General features: G+C 38.6%; 1 protein-coding gene across 1 annotated transcript in view; it reads left to right on the top strand.

Annotated features, from left to right (window-relative positions):
• The window catches only part of KAT6B (lysine acetyltransferase 6B), a 180,131-nt gene that overhangs the window by 115,650 nt on the left and 37,949 nt on the right, over window positions 1-26,532 (top strand). The window contains 11 exon segments of the mRNA XM_060034750.1: window positions 7,715-7,830; window positions 8,058-8,139; window positions 10,587-10,719; window positions 13,555-14,140; window positions 14,142-14,175; window positions 14,178-14,486; window positions 15,480-15,601; window positions 17,154-17,269; window positions 19,560-19,701; window positions 23,146-23,307; window positions 26,420-26,513. Coding sequence (XP_059890733.1) covers window positions 7,715-7,830; window positions 8,058-8,139; window positions 10,587-10,719; window positions 13,555-14,140; window positions 14,142-14,175; window positions 14,178-14,486; window positions 15,480-15,601; window positions 17,154-17,269; window positions 19,560-19,701; window positions 23,146-23,307; window positions 26,420-26,513 — 1,896 coding nt within the window.

The raw sequence follows: 26,532 nt of genomic DNA, 5'->3' as shown, positions 1-26,532 counted from the left end.
GATTGCTGCAAGTAATTTAAAATCTTATCATTTATGACAGCTGCTTGTTGGTTAGATAGAGGAAATGTTTGACACTGACGAATGGCACTGTTGTGTGATGATTCTTCCTCCTCCTGTGAAGGTTTAACTTGATAGGCCCTGAGTGGTTCTGCAGCTCTCAGAACCTGACTAAGAGGAGAGAGCCTTGGAAATAAGACATTTCAAACTCTGCTTGAGAAATGCTTTCTGACAATCTTTAGATGGGCTTTACAGATTCATTAAAACTCTTTCACCTGCCCATGGTATCATAGCTAGTGACAAAAGGGCATGGAAACATTATCTGTATGTTCAGGTTAATAAATTTCACTCCTGCAATCTCCTTGTTTTATCCTGGTGAGGTAGTGCCTCACTCATCAGTTCTGACTCTGTAGTTATCTTTTGGGTTTTCCCACGAGGCTCATTCTGAATGAATTATTGTTTTGTGTAACTGCCTGATAAATTTAGTGGTGTTCTCTTGTCTAGGGTTTACCCTTTGTGATTTTTAAGGTGGTACTTTAAAAACACCCTTAACTGTTTCATTTCTTGAGTATCTATTTGTCTGGGGGCCTAGACAGATTAAAGACATACTTAAATCTGGAAAGAAAAGTTCCCTTCATATATTTCCTTACCTCTGGTGATACACTTACTTGAGCTGATAAGAGATCATTATCTCCTAGATCATAACTTCAAGGCCTCTTTCACAGGGTATAAAGGCTTGTAATTCTAAACAGGTAGATCTTAGATTTTCTGATGTAACCAATCTCCCTTCGTCTTTCCCAGATGGAAGACCTGCCAAAGGAGAGGTTTGATTTCCTTTATACTTGGAGGTCACTGAAATATTTTTCCCCCTGAAGTTTCTTACTTTTCCAGGGTGTATAGGTGTAGTGTTATGTTTTCTCTTTTCAAAAATGATCTCTTATTTTCTTTTTTAACACATTATTGACTGGGGGATTTTTGCAGAAACTAACGCCTGTGGCCGAAATATGTCTCCGGCCAAGAATGTGTTAACAAATGGAGAAGAATGGATTGCGGATGCTATCTAGAAGGCTTCTATCCAGAGTCGTTTTGTGAGCCTCCTCCCTTCAGGTAGAATGAGCTAGAGGCTTTGGAGTTGAGATATGGGTCGTGGCAGAAATTCAAGCCCTGGGGTCATCATGTCCCTTTGTTTAGGGTAGAGGACAGGCTCAGAGTACTTCTCTGGACTCCACAGTGTGATCTGGCTCTAGTGTTAAGGTTCACTTAATCTTCCCTTGAGTGTACTGTGCCAGTCTGGATTTAGCTAGTTTAGTTTCTCCCCCCCAAAAAAATTTTTTTTCCAAACTCAGGGAGATGCACTGTAGACATTTACTTCATTTGGTATATGAGTGGACTTTGCAATTTGCTAGTCTTGAAATAGAAGGACCAAAATAAAATATGGTTCTTCTTAGAGAGCTTGGAGGGATTTTGTAGTTATAATGCTCTGTTGTGACACGTTGGTGATTATAAGGGAAAAAGAATAAAATAGGCTAGACACCGCTGGCTCAATGGTGTCCTCCAGTAATGGTGAGATCCCCATTGTCATGGTCCAGTTCAGTTTCAGAAGTGGGAATTACAGAGTGGCTGGTAGCCCTGGTTGGCCTCATGGAAGTGGCCACTGTCTCACACTCAAGAGAGTCCACTGGTTCTGGGATTGCATTGAGACTGTTTGTAATGATCAAAGGAATCCCTAATGTAAGATGTTTCTGTGAAAAAAATACCCATAGCAGTATAAAACCCAAAAAAGGAAATATAGATGGCAGCCCATAAGGAGGATCACTCTTAAATGTGTTTCCCATATGTTCCTGTAGGTTTTTAGTCACCTCTATCTGAAGTACCATTTGTATGATATCACATTTAGACTCTGCTTAGATTTCATAGACCTGAGTAATAAGTGTTTCCTTCTGCTTACATCATAAAGTAAAGCCAATTAGAAATTTCTGTGTTTTTAAAGATGGCTCAGTGCTGCAAATGGGCAGTATATTCTTTAACTATGCTTTCCCTGCTGGAAGTTCTTTTGAAAAAAATAATTCAAGTTTGCAGGTAGTAAAAATGTGAAGTGACATTTACATGAGGTACATAGTACAAGGAGACCCAAATGTGGTGTTCCAGTCCTCTTTGCTTGCTGGCTATGGAACTGTAACTTTAGACATCTGTGAAATTCAGAGGGTGACGTCTGCACCCCACATCCACAGGGCTGTTGTGAGGATCCAGTGAGATAATGCTATGAAGATTATCAGTAACTATAAAACATTACCCAAAGATGAAAGATTATTCGAAGCACTAAAATGAATGTGGGACTCATTACGTAGTCTTCAGGTCTATGGAAATGTTGGGACTAGGAAGTGATTTTACTTGACTTTCATGGATCAGCCTACTTTGAAATTAACACTGTTATATTCTCTTTGCCTCATTAAGACCAAATTATCTCTAATTAGCTTCACATAAGTATTAGATATTATACCAAATGAAATTTTGTGTCTGCTGCTCAGATTGCTGGGTGGTTAAATCTTACTTACAGATGAGTTGTGTGCATGTGTGTTTTCAAATTAGCAAATCTAAGATAAGTGCACAGTTCAAAATTATAGCATCATTCTAAGTGGAAGCTCATTGACACTGGAGACAGCAAGGCTGCTGTGATGCAGCTGGGAGAGATGGAATATCACCTTTGTACAGTAAAGGGAGCCAGAGCCACAGGGTCCAATGTCAGCCCACTCTCAGGAGACCTGAAGTCTCTCCTGGGCTCGTCTTTATTTGTATGTTAGCCCTAAACAAAACTTGCCTGCCTTCTGTTCCCAGACTGAGCTTGTTGGTGTAATATACGGGTATACCAGTGTGTGTATAGTGTGTGTGTGTGTGTGTGTGTGTGTGTGTGTGTGTGTGTGTGTATTTTTAAAATCACTAGTTTCTTAAGGTTACTGTGAGAAAATGCCCCAGGGATTTGTTGGTTAGTCATCCAGTTTCACACTGAGTAGATACAGAAATAATTAGGTTTGGAAGGAGACCCTTGACTAGAAAGAAACCTCAAGATGGACTCCAAAGAGGAATAGACAGGGATGGAGGAGGAAGGGTTGGTGAGCCCCACCCTCCACAAGCCCAAAGCTGGATTGACCATCCAAGCAGAGTAACAGGAAGCAGAAGCCTTGTTCAGGCCTGTTACTTCACTAAACTTATGCTGGTATGATTAACAGTGACCTCCATGTAGCAAAATCTAAAGGTGCCTTCTAAGTTTTGGTCACAATCTAATGGACATCTTTCAGTCCACACCAGATATTCCTCTCAGCCATACTTGACTTGTTGAGAATATTTTTCCTTGAAATGTTCTCATCCTTTGGCTTCCGTGATTTCATATTCTCTGTGTTTTCTCTCTACCACTTCTTTCAGATCTTTTGTGAGCTCCTTGGCCTCTCTTCATCCCCTCATAGTTTCTTCAGGATTCTGTCCTTGGCCCTGTGTTTCCTCACTGTGCTTCATAGCTTCTCTTGAGTTCCAGACCATTAGATAAAAATGCCTCCAGAACTTCTCCACTTGACACCCTGCAGGCTCCTCAGAGATAATATCCAAAGCAGCTGATGAACCTTACACTGCTCCTTCCCCCCAAAATACAACCACCACAATAAAAAAAGAAATCTTAGCAAACAGACAACATCCTGCTTCTCCTCAGGGATTTCCCGTTTCAGCAAATGGCATCCCACCAGCTACTCATTCAGTTCTACAAGCCCTCCTCTATCCTATTCTCTCATAGCAAGAAATCACCAAAAATGCATTGGTTTTATGTCCTAATATGTATCCTACATCCTCAGTATATCCATAACCCGCACCAGACCTGCTCAGAGCTGCTATTGTAATAACCTAACTTTAATATTTACCCTCTTTCCCCTTATCCATTTTCCATACTTAAGCCTAAGTTACTTTTTAAAATTGTAAATCTAATTACAGAATTTTTTAGTGTCCTCCAGTTAACCTTAGGAAAAATCCAAGCCCAAAACACTCTTCTGGATTGGGCTCCTGTTGACCCCTTTGCACATCACCATCCCCTTCACACTAGTTATATCAAACCTCTTTCCTCTTCTTGAATGTCACCGTGTTCTCCTCTCCCTCTGCACATGCCGTCCTCTCCCACCCTGCTCCCCCCTCTGGTCCCATCTGTTCCCACTCATCCTTTGGGTCTCTTCTTTAGGAAGGCCTGCCTCTAACCTCCTGCTAGATTTACCCATATCTCCAAGCCACCCCATCCTAATTCTTGTCTAATGGTTGTCTTTCCTGGTGGACTGTGTGATCTGAAATGTCTGTCTTTTTCCTCACTGTGTCTCAGATGGACAGATGGTTGGTCAGATAGCCAATCCGAGGGACCGAGTGTCTTGAATCTTTCATAGTTTTCCGTTGCTGCTATAACACGTTGCCACAAAATTGTTGACAGAATTCAGTTCCTTGCGTATGCAGGACCGAGATCCCCATTTTCTTGCTGTCAGGTGAACGGCATTCCCTGCTTCTAATGGACACCCATATTCCTTGGCTTGTGTGTGGCTTCCCCCACACTGGGTGGAGTCCTTCTGCTATTTTGAACCTCTCCTCCTCCTCGTTTCATCTCATCTTACTAACCCAGCTGGAAGATTCTCTGCTTTTAAGTACTCGTGATTAGATTGGGCCTACCTAGATAATTCAGGATAGTCTCCCCATCTCAAGGCCTGTACCCTTAGTCACGTCTGCAAAGCCCCTTTTGCCATGTCAGGTACTATATTGGCAAGTTATAGGGATTACGGTATAGATATCTTTGGGGGGCATTATTCTGTCTACTACAGAGCCCATGTTTTTTTTTCTCCCATAGTACTTACTCCAAAAATCATTTCTACTGGTTTGTGGTCTCACTGGTACTTGTTTAATTTTAAACAATACGCCTCTGGTTTTGCTAGATAAAACTGTTATAAGCTACCAGTGCTTAGTATGTGCTGGTAATAGGAATGAATGAGTGAATGAATATATATATTATGTTCTCAAATCAGATAAATTGCAAACCACAAAAATAAAACAAACTCCAGAAGGGTAAACCGCCCTGAATTGTGTCATCAGAGAGAACCCAAATTTTAGGGGGAACTGTTGAATTTATGGAATGGCTAAATGGGAGGTAAGGACTTGCATTATCAATAGTATTGTTGTCCTTTATCTAATTATTATAGATTGTGTAGTAGTATGTCAAGATTCAGTTACAGTCTTTTGTGTTATTTTAAAGTTGGCCGGGAGAAAGTAAAGAGGAAATGTTTCTTCATCTCTCAGCATCCTTTACAGAATCATAGAAATTTAGAGCTGGAAGGGATCTATGGCCAATTCTCTTGAGCTAAATAAAGGTAAGATTGCTGCCTAAAGAAAAGATAGGCTGAAGATTTTAGAATTTGATAGGGTAGCTTAAGTGATAGTAGTTGAGATATAATATTACTTTGAGAGAAAGCAATAAGAGGAAACATATTCCTTGCTCTTGATTAAAAGTGGCTGAAATCCATTAACTTTCAAAATGTACAATTAATTATTAAAAAGTATTTTTCATAGGATATCTGCGAGAATAAATACTGAGCTATATAATATGATGTGAATTACCTTAGTTGCTGGATATTGAGCTATAAAGTACAAAAGCAGATTTTGATGTAGAGAAAAATTTAGTGCATGAAATTGAGGTCATATGTGCTAGTGATGTATGACTTACAGGAAGTAATAAAAAGGGAGAAAAAAAGAGAAGTAAATGGTATACTTTTAAGCTGATGGGACCCATTTTAAGGGTGGAATTTAAATTGCTGTTCTTTAAAACTTGAGTTTTTACCCCCCTTACTACCTAAGGGGAGGGGAAAAACCTGATCAAAGTAGAACTTCCCCTCCCCCTTCAGAGTGTACTTCTTAAAGTCAAAAAGCAAGCTGTCTTTGCTGTTCCTGAGCAGACAGAGGTGATTGATAACCATTTTTATATATTTAAACTCTTCCCCCCCACATTCATTTGAATGAGAGAAGCCCTTGTAAAAGAATAGTGTCATAGGTTAAATGCATCTGCCTGGGTGTCTCTCCTGCCTGAGGTCGTAATCCTATGACAACATTTTATTTGCTCAACATCTTAAATACAGATGTTTAGATTTTTTTTTTAACTCAGGAATAGTGTGCTTTTATTAACAGTATTGATGATTGATTTTGAATGTTTTTACTTCAAAAAGCCAAGTCTCCTGGTGGGTGGAATTTCATGAAGCACCTGTTAAGCTTTAGGGAGGAGGACCTTTTTGGCAGCAACCCAAACTACATATTTAAACAATGAGCCTGCCAAAGTCAGGAAATTATAAAACAGTTTTGAAATTTCAGGATCTGCTTTTTTTTTTTTTTATTACCCCTCAGGTTTCTTTTGCAGCTTGGTAATAAGTTCTTTCACATGGAATTTACTAACGTTCTTACTGTTTTAAGACCAGATTTAGAAAAGTAAAATCAAATTTGGAGATCTTAGGTTTATGTGATAAAAGACCATCAAATTTTAAACTGAACTGCCTTCCAAAGAGTCTAGGCTCACACTCCCCAAACCTTTTGGAGCAATCTATTATTCAGTGTAGCCTGGCTGGCTTCCTTGAATGGCGTTGCCCCTCCGGGTCTCCAGTTTTCCTCTGTGAGGTGAGAGCTGCTAGATGAAAAGTGTGTCCAAAACAGTGCAGATGGCCTCTGAGCCTGTGCGTTCGGAGCCTGTGCTCCGCAATGGGAGAGGCCACAACAGTGAGAGGCCCACATACCGCAAAAAAACCACAAACAAACAAACAAACAAAACAGTGCAGAAAAGCTGAACACTCAGAAAAATGGGGGAACACTTGCTAAGGGTATGTTTCTTGGCATATTCCATTTAGCCTGGATCTTGCAACTTCCAAATTCACTGTTTCTACTCCTACTTACAGATTTTAAGTTCAGCGTCCCAGGGGCAAGATGGCAATAGTTTCTTCTTTGTGTATCCCAGCAATGGGACATTCTTTGTATGCTATTGGATTTTTTTTTCTTTTTTCCATTTGTTTGTTGTATTATGTTAAGCAGCCGCAGATTTTTAGTTAGTTAACTGTTGTTTTAAGATTTCATTATACTCAGAGAGCAGGAATTGTTTGAACTTCGGCACTCTCCTCGCAGGCTGGCAAGCCAGAAAACTTCGGAGTACATGGTGATCGATGAAGAGGGCGAGGTCAAGAGATTTAACAGAAGGCACAGGCATGAGAACATGATCTTGAGCATACGTTATCTTCAAGTTCTCCAACACTTGTGATTAGAATTGGCGTAAATTTTCCAAATTTCTCTTAGGGAAAACATTTGTACAGTCACTCTCTCACATATGGGGGTGGGGCGGGGGAGACAGAAAGGAAAGTGTAATTTGGATTCTTTGATATATATATATATTTTTTTTTTTTGATATGGTTTTTTGTTTGTTTTCTGGCCTCACTATGCAGCTTGCGGGGGATCTTAGTTCCCCAACCAGGAATCGAACCTGTGCCCCCTGCAATGGAAGCTCGGAGTTCTAACCATTAGACTGCCAGGGAATTCCCTCTTTGATCTTTTTGTACTTTCAGGTTCCTAAGGTTCTTTGGCTGGCATCATCACCATCTATTAAATATTAGGGAACGGGAGTTTAAAAAATTGAAGGCACCAGTCCCATAAAGCAATTTGCTTTTTATTCTTATAGGACACCCATCCTGTTTGAAATTTTGTCCTGAATTAACAACAAACGTAAAGGCCTTAAGGTGGCAGTGCATCGAATGCAAGACATGCAGTGCATGTAGAATCCAAGGCAAAAATGCAGTAAGTATGGCTCTCAGTAGTCTGTCTCCAGGTAAATTGTTAGTTTTCAGTGTTAAGGTTTTTCATTTTTATAGATTGTTGCTATTTTTAAATGTTTAAATACATTTCAACAGGGATCGTGGTGCTCCTTCCTTATATTTTATTTTTGTTAATTGGATAACATAAGAATTTGTGGCCTTTTACAGTTGATTTCAGTCTCAATTAGTCTCTAATATGTTATATTGCAGGATAATATGCTTTTCTGTGACTCCTGCGATAGAGGATTCCATATGGAGTGCTGTGATCCCCCACTTTCCAGAATGCCAAAAGGTGAAATTTTAAACCATATTTAAAAATGTGTTTTATTGTGTACACATTAGCCTTGTCCTAATGTCTGACAGCTCAGAAGTATACAGGTTCCTTAAGCATTTTTTTCATCCCTCCTACCTTCCCTATACTTGAGGGTTTAGTACAGGTTGTGAGCAGAGAAGTGTAAGAGCATTGAGTTTGGGGGTAATGTATATGATAAATACTCTAATTCATCCACAGGACTAAAAAGACCATTCCTGTCCTGAAACCACTCCCCTATTAGAATAAGTTTAGATTAGGTAGGTCAAAAGTTTAGAGTACTCTCCATGTTATTCAGTACAATGTTCAGAGGTAAGAAATTACCTATTTTCAATGATGGTGATAATGATGACTCCAGAAAAGTCCTATGACAGGAGCCATCACCATTTTCTTGGCCATTAGTTGATAATTTTGAACATGAGGATCTGAACTATCTTACATGGATATATCCATATAGAATATGGATTTTCTTTTCTGTTTATCGGGTAGTCAGCCAAGCTCAGCCTTCTTTTTCTCATATGATAATATATTAAACATTAAAAATAACTTTGCTTTCTTATTACAAAATTTATACATTTTCATTGTGAAAGATGTAGAAAATATAGATTGGCAAAAAGGAATAAGAACAATCAGTTAGAAATTCCTTCCCTGCCCCCACCCACCCCTTTAAAAAGAAATGGAACAGTCTGTACATGTTTATGGTTTTTCCCTCTTAACAATAGCTTTTCACATTCCCACATCATTAAATGTTCTCCTAAACATACTTTTTAATAAGTGTGTAGAACTCCATAGTACATAGAGCAGGGGTTACAAACCTGGTGACTGTGGGCCACAGAAATGTTTTGTTGGTTATCTATCTATCTATCATCTATCTATCTGTATCTCTCTATATATTTTTTAAAGACTTCTCTTAACTGCGTTACAGAAGAGCTGGTGCAATATTTTTTAAATTTTGCATTTGAATTGTCAGTGCCCCATTCTGCCTCAGTCTCACTGCAACCTGTTGCCTTACATTTCAGCTTGCTTCAGTCATATATATTATACCTGGGTGGTTCCTGAACATAATTGATTTTGCAACCCCATGTAAAGAAAAGAATAACTTATTTAACCAATCCCCTATTGTGGATATTACAAGTGTTTCCAATTTTTTCCATCCACAATTATTGCCTTAAGATAAATTCCTCCGGGAGGAATTGCTGGATCAAAGACTGTGTACATGAAAGGTTGTATCAGTTTTCAGACCAACCACCAGTGTATGAGAATACCTGTTTCCCTGTATAAATGACCAGCACTCACTATTACTATATTTCGTTGAATCTAAGACACACTTTTTTAAAAAACATTTTAACATCTTTGAAATCAGATGCATCTTATAGTCAGTGGTATCTTAGATTCAATGTAATACAGTGTTTTTATTTAAAATTTTTACCAATTAGATAACAGAAAAAAGATGTCTGATGATTTTTTTCTTTAAATAATGAAATTGAACTTTTTTGTGTTTGATTATTGGTTGTTTGTATATCATCTTGTAAAGTACCTGTTTTTATTCATTAATCATTTTTCATTGGGGTTTTCACTTTTTTCTTACTGATTTGCAGAAGCTCTTTATATTTTTATGTAGTCAAATCCATGAATCTCTTTCTTTATGGCTTCAGTCTTACATGTCAGTCATGCTTAGATTATATTAATATCCACATAGTTTTCCTGGTGCTTGTAACATTTAATTTTGCCATATAATATTCATCTGCCTAGAATTTGTGTTTATAAAAGATAGGAAATAATTATTTTCCTTCCAGATAGACAGCTGTATGTTCTATCACCCTTTACTCAATCGTTTCATCCTTTCCCCACTGATTTGAAATACAACCTTCATGATATGCTAAACTTTTCAGTTGTTCTGGCCTTTCAGTTCTTATCCATTGATCTGCTTCCATATGCCAGGTGCATAGTTTTAATTATTGTAGCTCCATAGTACTTAAACATTTTAAGTTTTAATTTTAAAAACTATATCTTATAATTTAGTTAGAAAATTTTCAAAAAGAGACAAAACAAATACTTTTTTCCCAGAAATTTCAAAAAAACAATTGACTTGAAAATGTCTCCCTCAAATCAAAAGATATATAATATGACAAGATTGGGTTTTCATGTGTGTTTACATGGTCTAGGGAAGCTTGGTGACATGTTGGGAAAAGCCTTATTGGAAGAGTTCTGAGATGGGTCAGCCCTCTGCTCTCAGCACCTTGACCCTGGGGAAATTGACCTTTAATGACAGCTTCCTGAGGAGAATGACAGAAGGGAGTGATCCATCTTCTAGGGTCAATTTCTGCATACAGGCATCCTTGGGCAGCTTATTACAGCTGCAGTTTATATTTAATCTCTCTCCTAAAATCAAACATTAAAATATTTTTCTCATATATATATTAATTCAGGGATGTGGATTTGCCAAGTCTGCAGACCAAAGAAAAAGGGAAGAAAACTACTTCATGAGAAAGCTGCACAAATAAAACGACGATATGCAAAACCCATTGGACGACCGAAAAATAAATTAAAGCAACGATTGTTGTAGGTTGAGATCTTATCAAAAGAAATCTTTAATGTTGTGCTTTAAGATATAGTTGATTGTAACCCCCTTAGATTCCATTATCTTTTTAGTATCATTTTTACAAACTCAAGGGATGAGGAATATTTCTCCTTTTGCATAAGCTGTGGAAATTTTTTTGAAAATAACATTTTAAATTACAGTTGGCATTTCGGGGTCTTCTGTTGGCAGTATCTGTGATGCTAAGTGACATTTTTCAAGCAGCAGGATAGAAGCAGAATGTAAGAATTGGAAACAGTTTTTCTGTCTACTTTATTATTGGCTGAACATTAGAAGAGCTTACTTACATGAATATTTTTTCTGGGGGTTTTTAAAACAAGAGAGGGATTTGTTCACATCTCTAGTGACTCTCTTTTGTTACCCCAGATAACGTTTTAGAAAAATACTTCTCTTTTCTGGTGCTAATTTAGTATTACAACTTTTTAAGATCCCTTTTCTGAAATAGGAGCTTCTAAGAAACCTGCAAACTACTGTCCTAATTTGCCTCCAAAGAGTTAGACAAGACCATTTGGTATGTGCACATGTGTGCAAACATACAGACAAAATAATATATTTGCAGTAGCCTGCAGTTCTACTATGATAGCCCCATTTCCTCTAGCCTGTTGCCACATAGATGCCTTTAAAGCCAAGTAGAACATTTAGTAGGAGTTACTTGGAGAAGTAGAGAAAAGATAAGAGGAGAAGTGGATGTATTTTTTTTTAACCTATATAGAGTATAGAACTGACTGACTATCAGCATTAGGTAAGATGTTTAGAAATGAAATCAGTAGACTTGCATATCTGAAGCAGCTCTATCAATAAGACCGTTGCCCTTCTCTTTAGGCTTAGTGAAAGGGTCACTGTGATGTAGAAATGAATAGAGCTCTGCACACACAGTGAAGAAACACCAGGTGTCTAATTTACTTGCTTACTCTCCCCCCCCCCCCATTTTATCTGAAGCAATTCACTTTATTACCTGCTCTCAGAAAAACAGTATTCTCCCGCACCTTTACCTCCCAAAGGAGAAATAGAAAAATGCATGCTCCTTTCTAAAGTGTTCTATGAAACGTTATGAAAACCTTCTAACTGGTGGACATCTTAATATGGAATTTGTGTTCATTTCTAGAGGCAAACATGAAACCTATTCATGAATAAAATCTTTCATATTAGCATCTCTTGAAGTAGAAATTATATGTTTTTGCATTCGTCCAGTGTAAGCATTTTTCCCGAAATGGGACTGTATCCTCAGGGCCCAATTAAGAAAACCAAATTAGGATATAACTTTCTAAACAAAGGACACAGCTGAAAATTGCATCTGGCACCAATCCTAACTTTTTGTTTGTCCAAAATTGTCCTTTGAGCTTAGGAATTTTTAAGACAGTCTAGGGAGTTTTCCTTTTTACATGCTTTATAAACGTATTATCCTTTCTGGACAATTGATTCCAGATATAGTCCAAATGTAGCATTCTGATGTGAAACATTTTAGCCTGGATGAGTAGTTTATTGGTAACTCTCACTGTGACACTAGAGATCTCTAGCTCTAACCTGATTTGGCTGACTCGGTGGCATTGGGTGAAGCTCCTGGCGGTTGAGCTGCTTCGGATGAGCCTAGTAGCTCACTCTGTTGATCTGCGCCAGCCTCCCCTTTAGCTGACTGCCAGAATTATTCATTAAATCTCTGTGTATAGGATGACCACTAAGCTATGCTCTTCTATTTGTAATTATTTAAGATATTTTTACAATTCAAGATCATATCATTTTCAGGCTTCCATTTCATCATTACTAGCCTTCAGCTCAGTTGATAATTTTTAAGCTCCATTCTTGGGCCCCAGCACTGCCATAATTCACATGCAAATGTTTCTGTTGAATAAAATTCTGCTGCAAAATGGGTAGCTTTCCAAGCCCTAGCCTGAGGTGAGGACAGGCAGCTGCCATTCCTGTAAGCAGCTGTGCTAGGGGAGTGACCTCCGGTCTCCATTGACCACACAGCTGTATGGGCAGAACCAGCATCAAATGAACTGAAACAGCAGTCAGAACCAGTGTATAAAGATTCTGATGCCAAGTGTCTGATAATGACCATGGTAAATGTGCTGCTTCTTCACCAGACTTTCCATGTCATGTCTGACCCGCTGTAGCTTTTCTTTAATCATTTCTTCAGTTTTTTGCTATTGTTGTCCTTTTTTCAGCAGTATTTTATGCTGTAATTAATTGTCTCCTCTACTTAGAGAGTATTATTGGTTATCTTATCATCCTAAGCATAAAGTGCTAAGTGGAAATCTTTTAATGTTTTCTTTAAAAAAAAAAAAAGATGTACTAATTTATAGATGTAACCAAATTCTATTTATATAAATTTTCCATTTGAGCTAAAATTACTTCTAACTAGAGATTAGATAAGCTTCTTCTTTTGCTTCTAGATAATACTTATGACTTATTTCCTTTAATACTTTAAAAAAGACATTTCAGGAAATCATAATTACTTGTGACGACACAAGGGGTCACATTTTTATTTAAAAGCATTGGGTGATCTTTTAGTCTCTTCAAAAATGTTCTTATCCATATTGCCCTTGGTTCCACATGATTTTTCCAGTACCTGTTGGATGGGCCCTGGGAGAATCATGACATGCCAGTGTAGGGGCTACAACCTGTTTCAACAGAGAAACACCTAGGTGGAGGCACACACACACAAGCAGCGCTTAGGGTTGCAATTCAGTTTCTTAAGTTTAAGCACATTGAATGCATCTAGTTGCTATAAACTTGTGTTAGATACCTTTATAATTCTATTATTAAATGCTGATACTATTCTCTAAATTTTTGCCTAGGTCTGTAACCAGTGATGAAGGATCCATGAATGCATTCACAGGAAGGGGGTCACCTGGTAGGGGTCAAAAGACTAAAGTCTGTACCACACCTTCATCTGGTCATGCTGCATCTGGGAAGGACTCAAGCAGCAGATTGGCTGTTACAGACCCCACTCGGCCTGGTGCCACCACCAAAATCACCACCACCTCCACCTACATTTCTGCCTCTACACTTAAAGTTAACAAGAAAACCAAAGGGCTCATTGATGGCCTTACTAAGTTTTTTACACCATCACCTGATGGTCGCAGATCACGAGGTGAAATAATAGACTTTTCAAAGCACTATCGTCCAAGGAAAAAGGTCTCTCAGAAACAGTCATGCACTTCTCATGTGTTGGCTCCAGGTACCACACAAAAGCTAAAACCTCCACCTTCTTCACTCCCACCTGCAACCCCCATCTCTGGTCAGAGCCCCAGTTCACAAAAGTCCAGCACTTCTGTTTCTTCTACCTCTCCCCAGAGTTCTTCCAGCCAGTCCAGTGTGCCCTCCTTTAGCAGTCTCACTAATAACAGCCAGCTGAAGGCACTCTTTGATGGGCTCTCTCATATCTATACCACTCAGGGACAGTCTCGCCAAAAGGGACACCCAAGTTATGCACCACCTAAACGTATGCGTCGTAAAATCGAATTCCCTTCCACGGCAAAATCAAAAGCCCATTTCTTTGGAAAAAGAGATATTAGAAGTAGATTTATTTCTCACCCCTCCTCCTCTAGCTGGGGGATGGCTAGAGGACGTATTTTTAAAGCAATTGCTCACTTCAAGCGAACAACTTTCCTTAAAAAGCACAGGATGCTAGGCAGGTTAAAATATAAAGTGACCCCTCAGATGGGGACCCCCTCACCAGGGAAGGGGAGCTTGACAGACGGAAGGATTAAACCTGATCAGGATGATGGTAAGCAAAAGGTCAAAGCTCCAACCAAACCTGCGTCCCGTCCCTTTCTCCCCAACCCCCCCCAAAAAAAGAATCAGTCAATTCCTATTTGTCACATAGGTCTTAGCTATTTCTCTTGTTCTCACTTCACTTTCATACAGAAGCAGTGAAACTTTGACCTTTTTCTAATGCTGACTAAACTTCCAAAATGTTGTTTTTCCAACTAATACTCTCCCACTTTTTATGACTTATTTCCATTTGTAGTGACACTAGGACCCCCCCAGATGCGTCCGTAGCATTGCTTATGGCTTTGTAGTCCCGCATGAGTAGCCACTGTTAACGCCTCTGCCATGTTCCTCCCCGTGCTACCTCTTCAGCCACAGCGCTGCGTGGCCATGTGCTGTCCGTGCTTCCGGCAGCGGGGACATCAGCTCCTCGTCTCCCTCTGTCCATTGCTTTCTCATGACAAAGTTCATCCTGCTTCCTTCTCAACAAAGCCTGATCTGTGACTCTGTGAAGTGTGCTTTTGGATGTGAGTGTGTCTGTGTGTGTACTCACCTCAGGGAGAAAACTGATTTCATGAATTCATTTAACAAATTGGCCCGTTACATTTGCTACCCTTTATGAAACAAAAGCCAAAAATGTGTCATTTGGACAAAGTGGTAGATTTTATTATCTCAAACGTGATCATGGGAATTCTATACCTAGACATTGATATGCCTTCTAATCTTGGTTGAAAAGTATGATTTTGCTTTGTATTGCTCGCTCTTTCCGTCATTTATTTGTTGAAGCTATAAAAAGATGACAACAGCAATGATTCAAATAACAATTTGGGTACATCAGGGAAAAGGTACTGCTGGATCTGTGAGCAGTGCTTAGATGTAAAAGCTAATAAAGCTTTAAAAAAAATCCATATTTGCCCACTTTGGTAATTTGGTGCCATTTTGGTAATTATATGGTGGTTATTCATGATGCAAGTCAGTGAATACACTTTCTGCTGGTTTTAAATGACAGATACAGAAATCAAAATAAGCATCAAACAAGAAAGTACAGATATAAATGTGATTGGAAACAAGGATACCGTTACTGAAGAGGATTTGGATGTTTTTAAGCAGGCCCAGGAACTGTCTTGGGAGGTAAGGCCAGGATACTGCATTCTAGTAATGAGGATAATACGTGACCTTTATATATGAGTACTATGAAATTAACTGCCTTGATTTTATAAAGCATCCCCCTCAAAATCTTTTGTGGTTCTTTAACTGTTACCATCATTTCTGTTGACTCTACATTCGAAAGTAATCATTTTATATAGTGTTGTCTCCACTCTTAAAAGTTAGTAATGGCTCAGGTGGTCTCACAGAATAGGCCAGAGTAGCAGTTATTGAGGCAGATTTTGAAAAACGCTTCTAGGGGTGAAGGAATAGATTTCTGATTATTTTTGCTCAAATTAAGAAAATAGTCCTTTTAAATCATTCACAAAAAGAAGAACATCACTTTTAAAGTGATCGATGTTTCTTCCAGCACAGGTGGCCAGCCATATGAAAAATGTCTCCTGATTTTAACTGTTGGGCATTGGCGAAGGCAATATCGTGTTGCATTATCAGTTGTAATCACTTTTATTTTCATCGTCCAGTAATTTCTTTAAATGATTTCCCTTAACATGTTAACTCTACATAGCTTATTGTCAGCAAAACATTGAAAGGAAAGGCTGTTGGACTTCTGAAAGACAAATTTATTATGGATTGTGAATTCTTCTGTCAGTAGACCACATTCTGTTTCCAGGGCACCATATTCATGGATAGATTCCCACCCCCACCTCACTTCCTTTTTGGGGGAGTAGGGGGCTATCTATAGGCTCTTAAGCTTTATTTTTTGTAGCAACCACTTGGGCTAAATACTTGTGCTTATTTCTACTTGCGGGGCTATTGGATATTTCCATTCCTCATTCTGCATTCTTTGTAGTGTTTCCTTTGGCTAAGATAAAATGTTAAATCCCCCCCACCCCGCCCCGCCATCACTGAGATTTGAAGTCCTTAAATATGACCATTTGGGGGGACCGTATCTGGCGTTCATATATAGACGTGATGAACAGCAGGCAATTACCTGAAAGTTACTGCTAAATCCAAGGCCTTTCTTTCCAACTGGCAACACTAGCGTTTTCATTCAAGAACATTTCTTGTCTGTGTCAGGCACTGGGCTAGACCCAGGGAATGCCACAGTGAATCAGGCCAGCAGAGTTCTTAACCTCCTGCATGGGAGTAAAAGGAGATGGGAATCAAACTGCAAACTTCACAATTGATTATTTATCTACAGTCCAGTTAACTATTACTTGGTGGAGGAACAGGGGACTGTAACAGTGTGACAGTGTGTAACAGCCACATCATCTTATAATTTCCTCAGTTTTAATACATTGTAGCAGATCATTAAATTTAATTCAATAGACATTTGTATGTATTAACAGGTATTCATTTCCTATCTTGGTAATACTGTTTCTTAGGGTATTTATATATGAATCTTATACAAAGTTGATTATTATTTCACAAGGGCCTATAATGTTTTTTTTCAACAACATGAAAATTCACAATTACGATTAGTGTTCTGGTCTTGATAGATTTTCATATCCACTGGTGAAAGAACCAAAATGTAAGTGAAGAAATCCTCATATTTTGTTTTCTTTCTGTCTGACAGAAAATAGAGTGTGAAAGTGGAGTAGAAGACTGTGGCCGGTACCCTTCTGTAATAGAATTTGGGAAATATGAAATCCAAACCTGGTACTCCTCGCCTTACCCACAGGAATATGCAAGGTAATGGAATAAGCCAGGCAGGTATACAACCTTAATGTCTCATATGTGAGGAAGGAACATTCTAAAGCTGGAATTAGGTGATTTTTAGGACATAAATTTTAATAGTCAATTCTTTTTTTTCTTTCGGCCGCAGTGGTTCTTCGTTTCTGCGTGTGGGCTTTATGTAGTGGCAGCAAGCGGGGGGCTACTTTTCGTTGCGGTACACGGGCTCCTCATTGCGGTGGTTTCTCTTGTTGCGGAGCACGGCCTCTAGGCGTGTGGACTTCAGTAGTTGCAGCACATAGGCTCAGTAGTTGTGGCTCTCGGGCTTAGTCACTCTGAGGCATGTGGGATCTTCCCGAACCAGGGATCGAACCCACGTCCCCTGCATTGGCAGGCGGATTCTTAACCAATGTGCCACAGGGCTGTCCTGATAGTCAAGTCTAAGTGATTGCAAAACTATTACTTTTGCCAGTACCTTCTTATAGCATTCACTGTCGTATGTAAATGCCTTATACTCCTTAGTTACACAAGTGTTGTAAATTTTGCCTTTTAACTTTTAGATCGTTTTTTTCTCTCTTTGGTTAATTGGGGAAGTATTGTTTGTGTAAGAAACCAAATCAAGAAAAAAAATTAGCTGTTGTAAAACATTTGGTGGTTTCTTCTCAGTTGCCTTTTTCGTTTTCCTAATTAGGCCTGTTACTTTTATCTCTGATTTCTGGCATTTTATTGTCAAGTTTTTTTAGAGAAATTATAGCAAAAGAAGGAAAAATGGGAGAAAGTAGGTAGGCGTGGGTAGCCTTAAGAGACCCTTCCCCAAATCTTGACTTTTAGAGCCATTTGTGACTAACTTGTTAAAAATGAAGAGAAAATAATGGTACTAGAATTTTCTTTTGTCTTGAACTAAGATTAGCTGTGAAATTGTCTTGAACTAATATATCTAAAAATGGGTATCTTGTGAACAGATTTCTTCCTTCAGGTATGTCAGGGCACAGTTTATTAGTATCTTCTCAAATGCTTTAGCCTGCAAAGTTTCTGGTAATCACAAATTTGCTTTTCTTGTAGAATAGATATCGTCCTTTTCTCTTTCTCGTGGGTGTCTGCCCAATCATCAGAGAAAACGGGGAGGGCGTTCTAGAAGTTAAGTGACAAACTAAGAGTCAGGAGTCTTGGTTTCTTTTCCCAGCTCATATCACTTAGCTGTATGTTCCTTAAAAACTTTTTTTTTTTTAACATCTTTATTGGGGTATAATTGCTTTACAATGGTGTGTTAGTTTCTGCTTTATAACAAAGTGAATCAGTTATACATATACATTATGTTCCCATATGTCTTCCCTCATGCGTCTCCCTCCCTCCCACCCTCCCTATCCCACCCCTCCAGGCTGTCACAAAGCACCGAGCCAATATCTTAAAAACTTTTGAAAAACACCTAAGAGCTTTTACTTGTATGGGTAATTGTAAATCATGTGTTCTAAGAGCTTTGAATAATTTTGCATACGAATCCAAGATTTGAAATTACTGTGATGAGTCTGTATCTAATTCTTCCCAAAACACTTCTCCCCATTTTTATGCCCCAAAGACGTTGAAAGTGCTTTTAAACATTCTCTTGTAAATATTAGCAATGTCCACTCAAGCATGATAGGGCACAAGTAAAAAATGGTATAATTTTTAAGGTGGAGAAAAAGTCAGCAGAGGAGAGAAAGCTGTTTGTCTAATGTTATTCAAAGAGTCGGTGGAATTGGTAGGAACAAATAAGGTCTTTTGACTTGACTATATTTACTCCTTTAGACCTTGTACTGATGATAACTTTAAAGTTACCTCATCCATAAGAAATGGAAACAACTAAATTCTGGGACTTCTCTGCCTTATAAGTACACAGATCATTTTAAAAATAATGAATTCACTTCTCTCTGAGTAAAAGATTGTTATAGTTACACCACTGATTACACGTACTGTTGAAATTATGACATTAAGTCTGAAATTTAAAAAATATGCATGGATGACAGGACGCCATTGTTTTTAGAGTCATAGTTCCAAGTCTGAAAACCTTTCTTTCTATAGGACATTTCTAAGGAAACAAATTATTTGTTCACAAAGTAAAGGCAGCAAATATTATTAGATTGAAAAATACTATAAGGTTTGTACACTCTACTACTGGCTTTCTTTTTCCTTTTTCTTTTGTTGAAACTACTTCTTTCAAATACTATTATACAGCCTTTTTATGGCTTAGAGAAAATAGAACAATATTTAATATTTTTCCCCAGGAGTATAGTCAATCTGATTATATTCTTTAATTTTAAAATTTCAACAGATTACCAAAGCTTTACCTGTGTGAATTCTGTCTTAAATATATGAAAAGTAAAAATATTTTGTTAAGACACTCAAGGAAATGTGGATGGTTTCATCCTCCAGCAAATGAAATTTACCGAAGGAAAGACCTTTCAGTATTTGAGGTAAGCATGTATAAATAAAAAACTCAGCATCTGAACCCTAGTGTTTCTAATTGTTGACTATGTACTGATTTGTTCGTAGAAGGTACAAAGTATATTCAGTTTTGGCACTGAAATTCAGACTGCTTTTTCAAATATCTCCATGTTTTGGAATGTTTTTCTAACCATATTAAGCAACCGTTGAGATTGATGATGAATTCCTACTCCATCACATTAACTTTTTTGTCTTCTCCCAAATCCCTGTCTGCACCAGATATATTCGCCAGTGAATTTATGGTCTCCTCAGCTCTTCGTAAATTCTACTTCCTTTGGCAGGAGAAATTAGCTTTGTTCAGCAGCTCCAGCCAATGTCTGGCAGGTGCTCACTCTTCCAGGGAATTGAGCAGCTGTGCATATCTCCTCAATACACAACCACCTGTGTTTCCGTCCATTTCTTGGCAGGGTAGATAATCCTTTTGGTGAGATCCCAGCAGATGTTGGGACTCCCCCGACCCCCATCTGGGTAGATGGCCACCCCTGGAGAACTCTGCTCTTCACACGAACCCCTTGTGGCCATGTGTCTGTCATTGTGTGTTCTTGAAGACATTTTGTGTTTTCAGAAATGATTTAGTAGCAGAAGGTCTTTGCCGCTATATCATTTCATTGTTTCATCATGTTCTATTGTCAGTTTCAGGGATCCAGCTTAGCTGAGTCAGTTGTACCTTGAGGAGGCCATGCCTTTTTTCCTGTTATTGCCTGGTCACAGGCCTTCTTAATTCTGTCACTCTGGTTGAGCACTTCCATTGCCCTGACTTATTTTCTTTTCTGTTACCCATCTTGGTACATTGCTTTCATTCCTGGATGCTCAGAGCAAGCCTTCCTTGGACAGCAGATATGATATCTTCTTTCTCTGAGATAACAATTTTACTTTAGGATTCTCTTTTTCTGAGTTGTTCAGACTGGAAATTTATTATTCTGAACCACATTTCTCTTTAATTCTTGTCTGTAATGTTTTGCATTAAATTTAACGTAGGGGAGGGTCATACATAGGTTTCTGTCATGGACCAGGCTTCCTCTCTCAGACAGTCTTGGGCCCATTACTTTTTTCCCAAGACTCATCAGAGAACGCATGTAACTCCAACTGTATCTTATGATTTTTTTTTTTTTTTTTTTTTTTTTGCGGTATGTGGGCCCTCACACTGTTTTGGCCTCTCCCGTTCCAGAGCACAGGCTCTGGATGCGCAGGCTCAGCGGCCATGGCTCATGGGCCCAACCGCTCCGCGGCATGTGGGATCTTCCCAGACCGGGGCACGAACCCGTGTCCCCTGCATCGGCAGGCGGACTCTCAACCACTGCGCCACCAGGGAAGCCCATCTTATGATTTTTTAAAACTCCTCTTCCTGGTTATATCAGGCTCTTTCGGCAAGCTTGAAGGAAGAAGGGTATTGTTGCTAGGAAGATTTGGTAATATGTTTGTTTTTACTAAACAGGAGGCACAGGGTTTCTCAACCAGGGGACTGTTCACATTTCAGGCTGGATGATTCTTTGGTGTAGGGGGCATCCCGTGCATTGTAGGACGTTTAGCAGCATCCCTGGCCTCTGCCCACTAGATGCCAGTAGCACCACACCTCCTCCAGTCAGAACAACGAAAAACATCTCCAGACATAGCCAATGTCCCTTGGGGAACAAAAGTCACCCCCCAGTGAGGACCACTGGGCTAACGAGAAAGCCGAATGCAAGTCGCTGTCTTCCTGTTGTTAGTATTGGGATGCTACTTGGCCAGCCCCAACAGGTTGAGACAACAGAGCTGCTCTCAGTTGAACCTTAATTAATGAATGTCACAAGTTGCACTTAACTTTTGGCACCTTTCTTAATGCCTTGGAAGCTTTCTTCTAACCAAAAGAAAATGAAAATCATTGTCTCATTGTTTCTCAAAGGGTGAAACACATTGTTGGCTTTAAGTAATTGTTAAATAAATGAGTATAACTCTGCCTGAGGGGGTGAAACTCTCATAAATCCAGAGAGAGTCTTCTCAGGGGTAAGAGAGACTCAGTCTTGTTATCCTGATAAGAATGGTCTATTTCAGGGTAGGTGTTTTGGGACCATACAGAGATGAAAGGGGAAAAATCAGAAGCAGATCTGTAAAATTTATGCATAAAAATTATTGAAGGAGTTGGATTGGATAATTGCCAAGGTCCCTATTCTAGAATCTGAGTTAATACTAAGAGTACAGCATGTAGGAAATTTTCTCTTAGCAGTGTCCTAAGTAACTTATAAAATAAATGAATAATAATCACAGATTACTACTTTCCTATCTTTTCTTTATCCCTCTTGAAAGCATGCCATTTTAGACCTTTCACAACTGACAAGAATTTTGCTTCAGCATTGTCATCTCTCTGTTTTTCTGGTTCAGGGATACATACATCTATCTCCGTCTTTTTGTAATATGCTACCATTTCCAAAAGGACCATCCTCCCAAATACATAAAAACTTCCTTTAATTAAAGAGACAATTGTATCCTCTGTGCCCCTTGCCCACATTTGATTATGTTGCCATGTGTGGGACCTAGGTCTCATCCAAGGGAAATAGTTATACGAAGTCTAAAAATAATTTGCAGTATGAGAACCTGTATGGTCCACAGGAGACTTGAGAACGGTCAAGTTCATTGTTAAAGAGCTCTGGTTAGCAAACATCCATTTCCCCTTAGAAAAGTGCTAGGGAAATTCTAGAATCTGCTGTGCTTTCTGTTTTCAACAAGTAACTACATTTGATCAAAGAAATTGACATTTGTGCCTAGCCTTCTCTCTCTAACCGTCAGTATCACAGCTTGATTCTTTTATTTTGAAGAGAAGTAGACGGTAATCATGGTACTTATTGTAGGTTGAAATTCATCTCACTTTCTCTGTATTCCCAACACAGAAATTTTATCTTTTCCAATTATATTTAAAATGATGCTTGGAATAAAACCAAAATGGAAGCCTCTTTTGTTAATCCACACTTCTAAGGAATCAGGATAATAGAGTTTATTTATTTTATTTTTATGTGAAGCCCTTTTGAAAGCAACATAAAGTTTAACTTCCTCGAGCAGTATTTTGATCGTTTTACATTTCTTTAATTCCAATTTACTTGGTTCAAACAGAGAGGACCTGCCTAATCATTTTTTACTCGTAATAAATTGCAAATAAAAATTACTTCTTTGTTAGCAGTGTGGTCTTTCTTCAGGTAGTGTAAAGAGAAATTTAAGCTACCTAAAATTTACTCCAATTTAAGAGAAAAGGTGGAATTCTGATTTGCCAAATGACAGCTATTTTCTGGTAAACTTTATACTTGGTTAATGGAGTGTTTTAATTGCTCAGTTTGGGATTTGGAAATAAAATTATATACTTTCCAAAATACCGTATGAAAGAAACAATTTTATTTTGAGTGGTATTTTTATGTTAAATAATGTTGTCTGTTTCTCTTTGCTAGGTTGATGGGAATATGAGCAAAATTTATTGCCAAAACCTTTGCTTGTTAGCCAAGCTCTTCCTGGACCACAAAACGTTGTATTATGATGTCGAGCCATTCCTTTTTTATGTCCTTACAAAAAATGATGAAAAGGGCTGTCATCTGGTTGGATACTTCTCTAAGGTAAAACAAGAGCCAGTATGACCTTCATTTTCTTTTTCAAAGTGTTTTTGGTAGAGCCCAATTCTTCAAACAGGGCTTTTTTATGACTCTAATTTGAATAAGTGACACATGTTTCTGAAAAGCTCAGATTCTTATTCAGAGCTCATTAAAAACAACAACAACAAAAAAAAAAACAATAAGCAACGTGCCTAGGAAGTGTGTAAAGGACCTCAGCACTGTTTGCTGTCTCACTGTCATCGTTCACATAACGTTATAATTGCTGCCTTGCAGACCACCTAGCATCTTTCATCTTCTAAATGTTAAGCTTATTTCCCTTTTCCCCCTAAGTGGTGTCAACATGAAGCTTTCAATGTAACGTAGCATTTAAAAGATAATTCTCATTTCTCCTCGTTGCATTTCCTCTGTGATCATCAGTATCTCAGTGAGTTAGAACATTGGCATTTGGACAGTTAAGCTAATATAATGGCTGGTTTTACTCTTTTGTCTCTTATTCTCTGTGCTATTGTTTTAAGATCTGAAGCAGCCCCACCTTTAGAAAGCCTAAGTTATCTCCAGCTGTTAACATAGGGGAGCCCTTGACATAGTGAGTGGATGTAGTTTGTCTTTTTCACTGGTTCAGAGCAATTCTCTCACATTCTTCTGTTCAAAGGCTTCTGAGAAACAATAACTCATATGTAATAAAGGAAATCTGAGTTTGGAAATATTTACCAGGTAATGACCTTAACTTTTCTTAGGTACTTAGGAAATAGTTTAATATGCCAGGATGGTAATTATAAGACTTCCAGGCAGAAGGTAAATGATCCAAACCCTGTATCTTATTTTTTTTATGATGTATGTGTGCATGTTAGGTGATAAGTGAATTTCACTGACTCTACTGTTGCATAATGTAAATGGAATGCCTAATGGAAGTGTCATTTTCATGGAAGATCAAAAGATAGAATATATATGAAGGTCCTTTGCATACAGAAGTTTTTCTAAATTTACGAATCAATCCAGAGACCATAAACAAAAATAGGAATAAGTGACAGCACTCGTGGAAAACAGCCTCAACGTCTTAATCCACATATTTGGTAAAGCTCTAAAACGAAAAAGAAGAAGGTTAACTTTTTAGGTTATGGATTCGAAAGGTGATAGAGAATTAACACAAGGTGAAACAATAACTAGGAAATCTATTTATATAACTTATTAAACATTTTACGTTCTGTATAGATGTGTAAACATCTTTTTCTCCAAAGAGTTGAAAAGAATAGTGGTCATAACTGTCCTTCCTGTGCAAAAATGGTGTTTCTTTAAATGTATCTGAGTTTAAAAACAGATGCTCAGTGGTGCCTGCTGCCCTTGTCCTGCCTTGTCTCAAGTTGGCCTCTGGGTCTCAGTTCTTGGTAACTCTTGGGGTTCGAATCTCTGCCTCTCTTCCTCCCAGGGAGCCCAACATTTTACTTAGAACAAGCTAAAGTTTTTACATTTTGTCACAGTTTCTTTTATAGTATGGCAGCAACTACTATCATTTCTTACTATACCCGGAATGCTATTATATTCTTTGGCAGTGCAGTAAAACAAAAGTCAATCTAGAAAAACAGCCATGTTAAAAGACTAGACTCAAATTAAACCATATTCTAACATGTCAATTGGAGTGTGAAGGACTATGGCCCTTTGGGGTTATACTTAAACCAAATTCTAGATGTTATAGCCAGAGAATGGCCAAGATGACCTAGAAAAGTTCAGTGTAAACCATTACATGCATGTGACTTTCCAAGCACATAATAGATGACTCAAAACAGGAAGGAAAGGAGGAGGAGTTATTTTATCCATAGATTAGAGTTTAGCTGTAGTAATGTGTTAAAGGGCAGGGGGCAGGGGCTGGGGTGGGGGAAGGACAACTCTTGGGTGGGATTTCCAAAAATCGTATACAGGTAAGAATAGTTTGGGACAAAGAAAAGATCGGCATCAAGGATGAATCCTTAAACCCAGAGTACATCTCTTTTTAGATTTGTGACCCATTTGTCTGACTTTGCAAAGTAGACTAATTATTTGAATCTTTGCCACAGATGTGCACAGCCAGTGATGGACAATCCAGTTTCTTAGGAAAATTGACACACGTCATTTCTTCCTCCTCATTTCTTGGAGACTCCACAGACAGCTACAAATGTGCAAAAGTCAGGAGCATATCTTTTTCACAAAGGAATCTTTAATTCTGCCCTGTAGGGTTTTTTTCTACAACCATTTCCTGTGATCTTTCAAATAGGTTCATTAAAGATCTGGGTGTTCCTAAGTAATTCTTTGGTGTGGTTAGTACCATTTGTGGTCAGTCTAATTTGTGGTTTATATTTGGCCAGAGCATTCACAACCTCAAAAGCCTTTTCCAGATCTCCCCTGTGTAGGTTTTGGCGGCTTCTATGTACCCTGAAGAAAATATTGCTGCTCTGATGCCATATCCCATGAAAATTGCGAATTTTTCCTGAACTATAAGAACCATTTCCCACCATATTCTTTCCAGTCTTCCTCCTGGTTTCAGACTGTTGGTAATATTTTGGCCTCCACTTTGGTTTGGAGGCTTGGGGATTTCTTGTTGCTGTTGTCTTTTTTGTCTTGTTGTCCTACTTTGAAATGCAGATTAATTATTTCTCCAGCTTCTTACTTTGTTTACTCATAGGAGAAATGTATTTGTGTAAGTCTACCCACACATACAGTATTTTAGTTTCACTGGGGCCTTTCGCAAAATATTCCTAACTGACCCCACTGGGTGACTCTCTGGATGGTTTTTTGTTTTTTTTTTTAATCCCCATCTCCCAGGTTGTTTGAGCACGGAAAACATTTCTTCCATACTGTCTGTGTTCTGTTTCATTTGACTCACATTTCCTTGGATTCTTTATTCGTATTTCATGGTACTGACATTCAAGAATAAAGATGTAATTGAGAGGCATGCCTGGAGTGGGTAGTTTGTTGTTAGCTGATAGTTTGATTGATTAGGACGGTAGGATGATTCTGCTTGATCCTGACCTAACACATTGGCTCACCTTAGTGGACGGTGGTACAAGGACGATGGCGGGTGCAGGGAATTGCCCACTTCAGCAGTGCTCTGACATACTTGATCTGTCTCTCCTTCCCTCAGGAAAAGCTTTGCCAGCAGAAGTATAACGTCTCCTGCATAATGATCATGCCCCAGCACCAGAGGCAAGGATTTGGACGGTTTCTCATTGATTTCAGTAAGTGAAGTACTTTATT

This window comes from Delphinus delphis, chromosome 16 (assembly GCF_949987515.2).
Source record: "Delphinus delphis chromosome 16, mDelDel1.2, whole genome shotgun sequence".
NCBI lineage: Eukaryota > Metazoa > Chordata > Mammalia > Artiodactyla > Delphinidae > Delphinus > Delphinus delphis.
The sequence above is the reverse complement of the archived record's forward strand: the minus strand, read 5'-3'. Positions and strand labels throughout refer to the sequence as shown.